Source organism: Amphimedon queenslandica, unplaced genomic scaffold, assembly GCF_000090795.2.
Source record: "Amphimedon queenslandica unplaced genomic scaffold, v1.1 AMPQUscaffold_13243, whole genome shotgun sequence".
NCBI lineage: Eukaryota > Metazoa > Porifera > Demospongiae > Haplosclerida > Niphatidae > Amphimedon > Amphimedon queenslandica.
The window spans coordinates 79,968-92,587 of record NW_003546521.1 but is presented as its reverse complement, the minus strand read 5'-3'; the positions used below and the strand labels follow the sequence as shown (position 1 = coordinate 92,587).

General features: G+C 35.3%; 2 protein-coding genes and 1 long non-coding RNA gene across 3 annotated transcripts in view; 2 read left to right on the top strand and 1 right to left on the bottom strand.

Moving 5' to 3' along the window:
- Window positions 1-1,889: 1,889 nt before the first annotated feature.
- Window positions 1,890-4,755, top strand: LOC109584130 (espin-like). Its single transcript, XM_019999740.1, has 2 exons — window positions 1,890-2,849; window positions 4,687-4,755. The coding sequence occupies exons 1-2, from the start codon at window positions 1,890-1,892 to the stop codon at window positions 4,753-4,755; spliced, it is 1,029 nt and encodes a 342-aa protein (XP_019855299.1).
- A 448-nt stretch (window positions 4,756-5,203) lies between these two features.
- LOC109584137 (uncharacterized) lies at window positions 5,204-6,493 on the bottom strand. Its single transcript, XR_002185860.1, has 4 exons — window positions 6,233-6,493; window positions 5,804-5,887; window positions 5,576-5,739; window positions 5,204-5,246 (listed from the first exon to the last, which is right to left on the bottom strand). It is a non-coding gene; the product is annotated as an uncharacterized LOC109584137 (long non-coding RNA).
- Window positions 6,494-8,483: 1,990 nt separating this feature from the next.
- Window positions 8,484-12,620, top strand: part of LOC105313696 (espin-like) — a 6,389-nt gene continuing 2,252 nt past the window's right edge. The window contains exons 1-5 of the mRNA XM_019999738.1: window positions 8,484-8,889; window positions 9,649-9,810; window positions 11,414-11,511; window positions 11,554-11,639; window positions 11,736-12,018. Of these exons, the coding sequence (XP_019855297.1) occupies window positions 8,484-8,889; window positions 9,649-9,810; window positions 11,414-11,511; window positions 11,554-11,639; window positions 11,736-12,018 (1,035 nt within the window). The remainder of the gene's footprint in view (window positions 8,890-9,648; window positions 9,811-11,413; window positions 11,512-11,553; window positions 11,640-11,735; window positions 12,019-12,620) is intronic.

Below are 12,620 nucleotides of genomic sequence, written 5' to 3'. Positions count from 1 at the left end.
GGTATATTCTTTGTGTGTATGCAAAATAACTACATGATTAAAACATTGTGGAGCGCAAGTAGTTTTTAATCTCCTTAACGTTGAAAATGTATGCTCAGCTGTAGCTGATGTTAACAGAGTTGTTAAATAAAGAAGTAGAAGCTTGTGTATTTCTAAAAAAACTAATAAAAGTGTGTTCTTAGAAGTTAAACTAATGTATTAATTGTTTTACAAAACGAATCATCACACAATATGCACACATATAAGGATTACCTAAACTAAAGTCTATAGTGTTGATAATAGTAATGCATGTACATCACTTAAAGTTGGAGGGGCTAAGCCCCCCTTCAATGAAAGTTGGGGGGGGCTTAAGCCCCTCCTGCCCCCCTGTTCCTACCCCTATGGACAGGTGACTTTCTCAAGACTTTTCTGAAGAATATCCCTGCCATTCCCTGGATATCTATTTTTAACCAGTAACACGGAGGGTGGGTCTGGCCACGCGAGACTATAACGTAACACGCCTATGTTTTTTAACAATTTTTGTTGTCTCATTGAAATGTTAAGGAAAGGATCACGTGATACCTGGTCGTTTTCAAATTTCCAACCCTGTTGTATACTGTATCTATGGCCTGACTAATCAATGCGCATTACTTTTGCCACTGTGAAAAGGCCTTTAGTCAGTACTTTGACCATTTATAAATCTAGATCTAATATTTAAAAGTCCAATTTCATCATGCTAACTCTAACTGCAAACTGTCTTGGCCGTGTGGTGTGTAAGTTACTACTGAGCTGAGCCAAGAAGTAACTGTAGCTCCAACCTGCAGGCTGCATCACATCATAAATTTTGGAGAGTAAATCAGTCGTGACGCCAACGGTACCGGAAGTCATAAGAGCCTGTATAATTTTATTGTAATACACTTGACAGTGTGAATAATTAATGAGTTGCTACTTTATTTTATATTTATTTTTCATTTAATAGTTTTACTATGAAATTTGCATACAATACACAGAACATGCATATTTATCACCATAAAAAACATCAACCAGTTTAAATAAACTATAACAGAACTGCAAGCAACTGATGTCCTTGACTTTACCGGATGCGTAGTGTTCTAGACAATTCCAGCTTCTTGTCCATTTGCTTACAACAAGATAGTAGCTAGAAGAATATACTTCAGAAGTTTAAAGTTGTTCCAGCAAGAAATAAGGATGCTGTGGTCTCTGAAAGTCAATGGCACATAATATGACTATAATGACAAGTATAAAATCTAGCTCTAAAAGGATTTCAAACAATTCTATTGAGGTAAAATGACTTGATTAATGATCCTGAATGTGGAATCTGTAGAAAAAAGGAACAGAACAGTCAAAATATGGCATGAAAGAATGGACCATGCAGGCTGAATCTACATTATGGATGCAACTGTCGTTCTAGACAACAGTATCAAAACGAAACTTTGCATACACAAAGATCTACTGATAGGCCAGTTGCATGCCTAATTCTGAGCTGTTCTGGCCAGTCCCAGTACTATTATATGCCTAGATAGTGTACACCATTTTCCAAACAGCGACAATAACAAGCAAAATATACTTACATTTCAGACTAAAAACTAACCAATTGATTCTATACCTTTTTGCTTCAAGTTTGAGTTTGCTTCTTAGAGCTATAGACTACCCACCATCTTGTAAACTGCACAAAACTAAACACAGCTTTAGCCATCACTTGGCAGCCAATATGACGTCTCTTGGAAAATAAAATTCACGTGAGCTTACCGTTGGCGTCGCGACTGAGATAATCCTATTTATGAGTATGATCCATTTCCCATAAATATCTCGTCCGAGATCACATCCGCGTTAAAAAATCCCACCATGCAGACACGCCCTTGTTATTGCTTTTAAAATTCTAACGGATGATGGCACAAAACCAAAAAAGTGAATCCAGATCTAGCCTATGTTGCAATGCGTTTAGCAAAAGAGATCATAAGGAAGCAGTAGAGTTACTACAATTACAGGATCCTAGTGTACTTTACCAGTGTGAGCGTACATTACTTTATTATTCCATAAGGAATGGATGGTTCGATGTTACAGTTGATCTCATCACTAATTATCAATTTAATTCACAAAGTGCTAACTACTGTAATTATCTTTATACAGCTATTAAAGGTAATCACATTGATATTGTTAAATATCTTCTAAAAGAATGTCAATGTGATCCGATGTTGATGGTGACTGCAGGTGAGTACGGCGGTAAAATACATGTTCTTCATTATGTAGCTGGTGAGGGATTGCTTGATGTCTTGAAGTGTATGGTAATGAGCATCAATGGTCATATCATGGATAAACAATATCATAATGCTCGTGGTCAGACTGTTCTTCATTATGCTGTTGGACACATAAATGTTGTAAACTATCTCATTAATGAATGTAACTGTGATATAATGGCTCCTGATAAAATGGGAAATAATACTTTACATATTGCAGCTCGTAACGGATTACTCAATGTTTTGAAGTACTTTGCTCACATGTGCAATCCATTGACCACTAACAAAAGTGGACAGAATGTTCTTCACTGTGCTATTGAACACATAGATGTTGTAAAATATCTTGTTTCTGAGTGCAGCATCAATATAATGATCACCGATAATTTTGGACGAATACCACTTCATTATGCTGCCAGTTTGGGTATTGCTGAAGTTGTAGAATACTTACTGTTAACTGGCAAATGCAATCCTTTGGCCAAAGACAAAAAGGGAAAAACACCATTGCAACTAGCTAAAGAGAAGTCAAAAAGTGAAGTCATTATAGCTATTTTCAAAAAGTTTGGTAGCATTAAAATATCTCATCCAATTGATTCATATGTTAACATTCTCCTTGTGGGTAATCCTGGAGCTGGTAAAAGTACTCTTAGTCATGTCATCAATGATACAGCTACTGGTTCTTTTGTTCTTGGTTCCTTTAGAAATGTCAAAGGAGTAGAGCCCCGTACTGCTGGCATCATTCCTACAAATTTACAACACTGCACACTGGGTAACATCATTCTTCATGATTTTGCTGGTCATTCAGAATTCTACTCCAGTCACAGTGCTGTCATTGAGAATCTGTTACAAGGTTCTGGTGGTGTGGTCCTGATAGTAGTTAATATACTGGAGAACGAAGCAGTCAAACAGCTTCATCAATGGCTAACAGTTGTGAGAAATGAAGCACAGAAAGCTCTTGATCGATCCCATGTTATTGTGATAGTCAGTCATGTGGATGAGATAAGTAATCCTATTGAAAGGAGGAGAGAGGAAGAAATACAGGAGGTTATTGTAAGTGAAACGTGTGATAGTGTCTTTTTAGATTGCCGTAAGCTTGGAGGGAATTTTGTGGATTCTTTTTTTAGCAAATTGTCTAGTGCCTGTGAGTTCATTCGTAAAAGAAGAAAGAATATATCAAGTTTTTATCATCACGAAATTTACCGACTACTAAAGGAAAATAAAATGAAAGTACTGAACCTTAATAATGTAGTTAAATTAGCTAAAAAACTTGGTGATCATTACATTTTGCCACATGACAAAGATGAAATAAGTGAGCTTCTTCATTCATTAGACACAATTGGTTTGATCAGTGTTCTTAAAAGTGAAGACAAGGTATGGGTTGTTGTGAATAAGGGTATACTACTAACTGAGGTAAATGGGATTCTCTTTGCTCCAGAGACATTCAAAGAACACGTTGAGATTGCTAGCAATACTGGTATTGTTAGTGTGTCTGGTCTGACTAGACACTTCCCTAAATATGACCCTGACATGTTGATTCATTTTCTAAAGAAGATGGAACTCTGTGAAGAAATTAATCCATCTTTCCTAAGAATGACAAACCTCCATCAGTTAGCAGTGGAAGAGGAGGAGGAGGTAGGGACAGAAAGAAGAGGAGAAAGGTTGTTGCACTTTCCATGTCTTTTGTCTACTGATAGACCTGATGAGATGACTAGTCAAGTGTACCAGTTTGGTTGGTGTCTACAGTGTACTAGTAAACATCATTTCTTTCCTCCTCGATACTTCCATGTCCTCTCATTACGTCTTGCTTACAAAATGGCTCTACCTCAAGAAAATGACAAGTTAAATCGTTACTGTACATTTTGGAAGAATGGACTTTATTGGTTTAATGGTCATGGTGTAGGATCACTGGTAGAGATTGTGGATGAGAGCCAGTGTGTACTAGTAATGATGTCCTGTGAGAAAGGTTACAGTGACAATATGGTGTCTCTAAGAAGAGATGTGATAGGAGAAGTAATGAGGGTTTATAAAGAATCCTGTCTCAGTCTAGAGGCAAAAGAGTTAGTTATTGATCCTAAAGATCTAGCCTATCCTGTGAATACACCAAGAGAAAGGACAGTGTATAGTGTAAAAGCTGTACTCTCAGCAGTAGTTGAACAACGACCATTTCTTGTTACCACTGGTACTAGACGTACAGAATTGAAGAAGATCCTACCTGATGAATCATTATCAGATATTAATAACCAGTCACTATTAGGAGGACGTGATATTAAGGTAACAATTAACACATACAAACTGATTGATCCATCAAAATACTATGACTTCTTGGTCATAATTGTGATTATTGGTTGTCATAGTGTGCATGGCTTTTATATACTTTTAGATCTGTGAAACTCACCTTTCAGCAATACCTTGACAGTGACAATTATCATTAACTATTATTATTATTGTATAGGAAGTGATTGAAATAAAGCATAATGTATTCAACACAGATGTCACTCCAATAGAGCTAGGTATGTTATAATATGTACTATCACAATTGTCAAGTAGTAGGAGTGTAGACTGTACAGTGTATATACACATTATTAATTATTATATTTATAGATATTAAAGATCTTGATATTGTCATTGAAGAGCTAACAATACTCAATCAATTGGATTGCACTAAATGGATTCAGTTTGGACTTCATTTAGGATTATACGAGCCTAGACTAAAGGCTATAGATACTGACTATAGAGGAAAGACAGTGGAGTGTTTCCGTGAGTGTATGTCTGCCTGGTTAAGAGGAGAAGATAAAGTGAGAGAGAAAGGAGGTCCCAGTTGGTCATCATTAGCTACAGCACTGGATACAATAGAAGAGAAATCTATTGCTACTAACATTAGAGATAAATATTGTACATCAAACCAGTTGATTGCTTAGTTCTTTTTTTTATTGAAATTTTTTTTTTCTATTATCACTTATTGTGTTAAAATGGCTGCCTATAGTATCTTACTTTGTTCTGTTCTGTTTATAACTATTATTATTATTAATGATACATTATTACAAGCTAAATGTAAAACATTAAGGGGACGAGCCAAGCAAAGCAATATACATCATTATTACTATTTACGTCTGTCTGTTGCTAATAAAAAAGTTTGAGTTGATTACGACAACAAACTTTTGTGCAATGGACAATTTTTGAATTACTACATCACTACCAAACGTGTACACTAGCATCGTTACTATAAATAGTATCAATTACTACAATAGACAATGATATATCATATACTACAATAGCATAGTCTCAATCAATAGCATTGTACTATACATAGTATCAGTGTTACTATAAATAGTATCATTTACCTCTATTCCTAAGGAAGAATGACACTATGTCTCAGTTCCAGTCTCCAGTGCATTGAGTGGGAGGGAACATTGATCCAATGAATTAAGAGACACTCCTAGATCAGGAGAGACCAAGATTTTATGAAATGATGACAAAAACAGAGTTTGTAAGAGAGAGGGACCATCTAAACATGGGCAGAATAGGAGGTATTTTAATTTATATTCCATCATAAAATTGTAAATATTTACCTGGAGTGTTATAGCTAAACATTCTACAGTATTCCAGTGGGTGAATGGCAGCAATGATCATAGCATTAGAGACACTGTAGACCACTGGATAATAATGAAGTTAAGGATCATAATTGTACATTATTAATGATTAATGTACATGTAGTACATGTACATAGCTCAATGAGAAAAAATAATACGAAAAGAGAGGATAGAGAAAGACAGGAGAAATAATGATATATAAGCCTTATGCATTTTTTTTTGGATTTCAACCATTGCTTAAAGTACCCGTAACTTAAAAACTTTAAGTTGGAATCAGCTCAAACTTTCTACACAACATTAGGACATCAATATGTATCAGAAAATGCAATAAAAATTGGGGATAATTTTCAGCCATTTTTTGGAAAAAATAATGGGCTAAGGAATGTGCACAGGGCATTCGGTAGGTACACATAATCCCATCCTCAGTGAGAGTGAACAGGACGCCATTCATCTTCCAGACATTATTATGGAAGAGTGTCATCAAACTGAAAGAACTCCAAGTTTGGTTCTATACTGAAGACTGAAGAGAGAGCCAGAGATTGTTGCTGAGATGAGGAGGAGTGAAGAGTGAGGTGTATTAAAGAACTGTCATTAGCTAGTGGAATGACGTCACCTTTATGAGAACCAAGCACTGTTAGTGTATCAAGACTGGAGCCTATTGAGAGGAGAGAGGAGAATAATTAATAACTAATAACTAATATGAATCATTGATATTGATGGGGAGAAACTTTAAAAAATCATAAGAAATTCAAATTTAATCAGCTCACACTTTCTATGAAACATAAGAACATGTACATGTACAGGCATCAGAAAAAATTATTAAAATGCTGAATTCTTTCTTTTCATTTTTGAAAAAAATTAGCCAAAGTATAGCTAGGGACTTGGGCCCAATTTTTGAGCAAGTTTAAAAAATTGTAAAAAATGTAAATTAGCTCAAAACTTTCTAAACAACATAAGTACATGTCAAGCTGGTAATATCATTCCCTCTCTAACCTTCTCTCAGAGGACAACACCACAAGAAACTGAAGAAAGTCCACTGCACTGAAGTAAGCATAGAATCCATTATCCTCTGCAACAACACTAGGAGTAACTAAACATGCTCCGCCTATCAGCCAAGCTCCCTTATCTTGTATCCACCATTTGTCAACCCAGGAGTAGTACCATTCATCATTACTGATGACTCCCCGTGGTTTTAAGCCAGGCTTAATCACACCCATACCAAACTGAACTGAACTGCTAATGGAAGACCAAGATTAGTACAATACCTTGACTGTAATAATAATGATAATAAAATGAATTAAAATTATTTCTATTCACTAACCATAAAGTCAATAGTTGATACAGTATTCATTGCTGGGTTTGCTGCTTGACAAATAAGTTTGAAGCATCTTCCTATTTCTTTCTTTGAATGATGTGATACAGCACATATTTCTGTGTAGAAATAAAAACAGTTCAATGAATGAATAAATGAAAGAGACAGAGACAAAACTCTTAAATAGTCAATAAAACACAATGCAACTTTGTGGTTACTTTAATCTGCAAACAAATTCATGGCAAAGAGTTAATTGAGTAGTGTACATTCATTATTGTAAAAATGCAGTTAATTGGTATAAATGACTAAATGTAGCCAGGTAGAGACAATTTTACTAGTATTGTATTGTAATGTAGATCTACATATGCATAGAATATACATGTATGTATGTATAGATGTATGCTTACATACACTTACTCAAAATGTATATACATGTAGTTTTATAGTTTATAAAAAAAGGTTTTAAGAAAAAAAGTGTAAAAAGGTCAAAATCTTAATCAGCTGCAAGCTATGAGGTTTTTGACAGTTTCAAATGATAATAATTATGTGAACACTAACACTTAAAACAGGTGTTGCCTCCTTTGTCCCATTACTCATTGTTACATGTACCACTAGAGATCTGTTGGAAGAAGCTTGAGACTGTACAGTAGTGTAGGTTATCAGAGGAGGGGAGGAGGAGGAAAGGAAGAGGAGGAGCTGAGGGAGGTACTTATAGCTAGTGATTTGAAGAGTAAGAATACATAAAGTACTCATTTATTAGAGACGGCAGTTATGTGATGATTGTCAGAAAGGATTGGGCAAAAACTATGATATTAAAAATAATAAAGATTTTGGAGAAAAAAACATGACTACAAGATCTATTTTAATGTTACTTAAAACCATTATTATCAAATTTATTTCTATAAATATTAAGCAGATTGCTGAGGCTGTAAGTGTGCATATCATCATTTCCATTTCCTCTCCCCTTCACCTTAGTTAATCATAATCATGGTGTGTAGGTGTATAGTGTATTAATAATATATTCCCATCCCTATTATGGTAACAATAAATTTAATTAACTGATCACACATTCACAAGATGTCATTGGAGGACAATTGTTGGGTTGCTTTTAGAGAAGGAAATCATAAAGAAGCTGTTTATTTACTACCATTAGTGAAGGAACCAAATAAAATTAAAGGAAGATATATAGGATGGGATAATACTAGTTTACTTCATTTGTCTTCCAGGAATGGCTGGTTAGATGTTACAAAAGATTTCATCACTAAATATCACTGTGACCCACAGGAAAGAGATAGTGAAGGTCAGAATTGTCTTCATTGGGCTGCAGCAGATAATCATGTTGATGTGATGAGATATCTCATTGATGAGTATAACTGCGATCCAGTGGATACTTCATATAGAGCAGATACTGTTCTTCACAGGGCAGCTGCTTGTAAATCACTCGATGCCATGAAGTACTTGATTAATCATCATCACTGTGATCCAATAGCAACTAACAATGAGGATAAGACTGTTCTTCATATAGCAGCCATTAGGAACATCTCACCTGATGTAATCAAATACCTAATCAATGAGTGTAACTGTGATCCAATGGCTGTTGACAAGGAGCAGTGGACACCACTTCACTGGGCTGCTTATTGGGGTCGTTCTGCAGTTGTTGAATGTTTACTATCAACTGGTAAATGTGATCCATTGGCTAAAGACAATAAGGGAAAAACACCATTAGAACTAGCTAAAGACAGGCAACAGAGAGGTGGGGCTAATACTCTTCCTATTTTTACGAAGTTCGGTGGCATAAAATCATCTCATCCAATTGATTCTTATGTTAATGTCCTCCTTGTGGGTAATCCTGGAGCTGGTAAAAGTACTCTTAGTCATGTCATCAATGACACAGCTTGTTTATCTCTTCTTGGTTCCTTTAGAAATGCTGGAGGGGTAGTGCCCTGTACTGGTAGCCTGTCACTATTAGGAGGACGTGATATTAAGGTAAGAATTAACACACAAACTGTTTGATACATTAATGCAAGTAATAATCATCAAAAGGTCATACCTTAAAAGTAATTTATTTCTTTATATAATTGTCATAATTGTGGGTTGTTATCTGACCTTTCTGCAATACACCACTATCTTGATATTGACAAATATCAGTTATAACATGAATCAGGAAATTTATGGGGTACAGGGGTAGAAAATTTTTGCATGGCAAAATGGCTGTTATTTAACTCTTACATAATAAGACTGACATGTATTATTATTGAATGTGGCAAGTACATATGTAATTATACATGTGATGAAATTCTAATCCAGAAGAATTAAAGTCACAATAAAAATTTCCAGATAGACGGTATTATTATTATTATTATTGTATAGGAAGTGATTGAAATAAAGCCTAATGTATTCAACACAGATGTCACTACAATAAAGCTAGGTATGCTATAATATGTATTATCTCAATTGTCAAGTAGTGGGAGTGTAGATTGTGTGTATACATTATTAATTATTATTTCTATAGATATTAAAGATCTTGTTACTATCATTGAAGAGCTAACAATACTTAATCAATTGGATTGCACTAAATGGATTCAGTTTGGACTTCATTTAGGATTATATGATCCTAGACTAAAGACTATAGAAACTGACTATAAAGGAAAGACAGTGGAGTGTTTCCATGAGTGTATGTCTGCCTGGTTAAGAGGAGAAGATAAAGTGAGAGAGAAAGGAGGTCCCAGTTGGTCATCATTAGCTACAGCACTGGATACAATAGAAGAGAAATCTATTGCTACTAATATTAGAGATAAATATTGTAAACCAAAGCAGTTAATTGCCTAGTTCATTAGTTAATTTATTAAATTGTGTGTAATATCATTTACAGTATTTTTCAGGCAGTAGGTGGTGGCTATACTGCTAGCACTGACAGCTTGCTTTGCTAATTAAGTGAAGAAAGGAAGAAATACAGACCATTTCTCTTAGCATTAATGGACTTGGCTTCCTATTATGTCTGTTCATACACGCAGTGGTACCGTCTCACTAGGCAGACCATTCCCCAACCTATAGCTATTTGTGGCTTCGGAAGATATCACATTCGTAGGCATAAAGGGGCTATGCTAGTCATAGGAAGACAAGCATGGATTATACCTCTAGTACCAGCATTATTTATTATTTGGCCTTTAAAAATGTAACTTTTCTTTTACTTTGTTTTGTCGTAACACACATCTTTTTTCTATGTAGGCAGGTGGTGGTGTGAGGGCAGCAGTAATGCAGTGGTACATTTTCACAATCATGCTAGCCATCATTCTCTAAAGAGAACGAAAGATTACTGCAAAATTATATACAGACTATAATTTTCTAATTTCATTTTATTAAAATTTTGAATTCCTTGCTATTTGGTGTATTATACACAACCACAATATTTTAGTAAAGATTGTGGTTGTATATAATACATCAAATAGCAAGGAATTTATGAGAAGACACACTAATAAATCTGAAGAATATTATTAAAATTTTATTCACTCAATTTATATAACCGTGCTGCCAGACATTGCATCAGTTACTCTAAAATCATCTATCGTGTAGTTACATTTATTTGGGTGATTTGTTGCATATATCTACTTGTATCAGGCTTTCTTCTACCATGTGTTATCGTCTAATCAGAAAGTGCTTTATTGTGTTTAAATGTGTATCATTGTCTTTAAAAGACATTTAGCAGTCTTAAAGTATTTACACAAAACATGTAAGTCAAAAAACTCATTTGAAATCACAGCATCGTCACACACATTGCCATTTAGCATTGTGCTCAGGGTGAAGGTGTAGTCAACATAAATGTGATCAATGTAGCTGATTAAATCGTTTAAAAACTTCAATCTTCATGTATCTATAGCTATCTACTTTCAAAGCAAAATCTTGTGTATGTACTCATCTATCCTGTATAGATGTGCAATGTCTGCATGCTGCTTGCTCAGGCTTGCCCCTATCAAGGTATTACAATTACATTCTTCTATAAAAGTTATATCTACTATTGCAACTATTGCAATATAAAATGATGGGTATAGTAAATTCCTTATGTGGACTGGTAACAATGAATCTAATTAATAGTTGCTTCATTTTGTGAGACTATCTAACTAAACACAAGATGCCATTAGAGGACCTGTGTTGGGCTGCTTTTGAGGATAGAGATCATGAAGGAGCTGTTTACTTACTACCATTAGTAAAGGAACCAAATAAAATTAAAAGAAAATATATAGGAAGGGATAATACTAATTTACTCCATTTGTCTTCAGGGTATGGCTGGCTAAATGTTACAAAAGATCTCGTTACTAAATATCACTGTGACCCACAGGAAAGGGGTGAAGGTGATAGTTGTCTTCATTGGGCTGCAGTAGGTAATCATGTTGATGTGATGAGATATCTCATTCATGAGTGTCACTGTGATCCAATGGAGACTGATAAGTATGGAGATACTGTTCTTCACAAAGCAGCTAATAAAGGATCACTTGATGTCTTGAAGTACTTAATCAATTATTGTCACTGTGATCCAATGGCTACTAACAAGTGGGGTGAGACTGTTCTTCATCGTGCCGCTGAACAAATTCATATTGTTAGGTATCTCATTAACGAGTGTCAATATAATCCAATGGCTACTGACCCTAACAGCATGACAATTCTTCATAATGCAGCTATAAGCAACTCACCTGATGTAATCAAGTATCTAATCAATGAGTGTCACTTAGATCCAATCACTGTTAACTGGATGGGGCAGACACCTCTACACATTGCTGTTGATAAGGGTTATTCTGCAGCTGTTGAAAGTTTACTATCAACTGGTAAATGTGATCCATTGGCTAAAGACAATAAGGGGAAAACGCCATTACAACTAGCTAAAGAGGCAAAGCAGAAAGGCAGGATTAATACTCTTCCTATCTTCAAAAAGTTTGGTGATATAAAATCATCTCATCCAATTGATTCTTATGTTAACGTCCTCCTTGTGGGTAATCCTGGAGCTGGTAAAAGTACTCTTAGTCATGTCATCAATGACACAGCTACTGGTTCTATTGCTCTTGGTTCCTTTAGAAATGTTGGAGGGGTAGTGCCCTGTACTGCTGGCATCATTCCTTATAAACTAGAACATAGGACACTGGGTAACATCGTTCTTCATGATTTTGCTGGTCATTCCGAATACTACTCCAGTCATGGTGCTGTCATTGAGAATCTGTTACAAGGTTCTGGTGGTGTGTTCCTGATAGTAGTTAATATATTAGAGCAGGAACCAGTCAAACAGCTTCATCAGTGGCTAACAGTTGTCAGAAATGAAGCACAGAAAGCTCTTAATCAATGCCATGTTATTGTAATAGTCAGTCATGTGGATGAGATAAGTAATCCTGTTGAAAAGAGAAGGAGAAAGGAGGAAATACAGGGGATCATTGTAAGGGAAAGGTGCAATAGTGTCTTCTTAGATTGTCGTAAGCTTGGTGGGAGTGGTGTGGATTC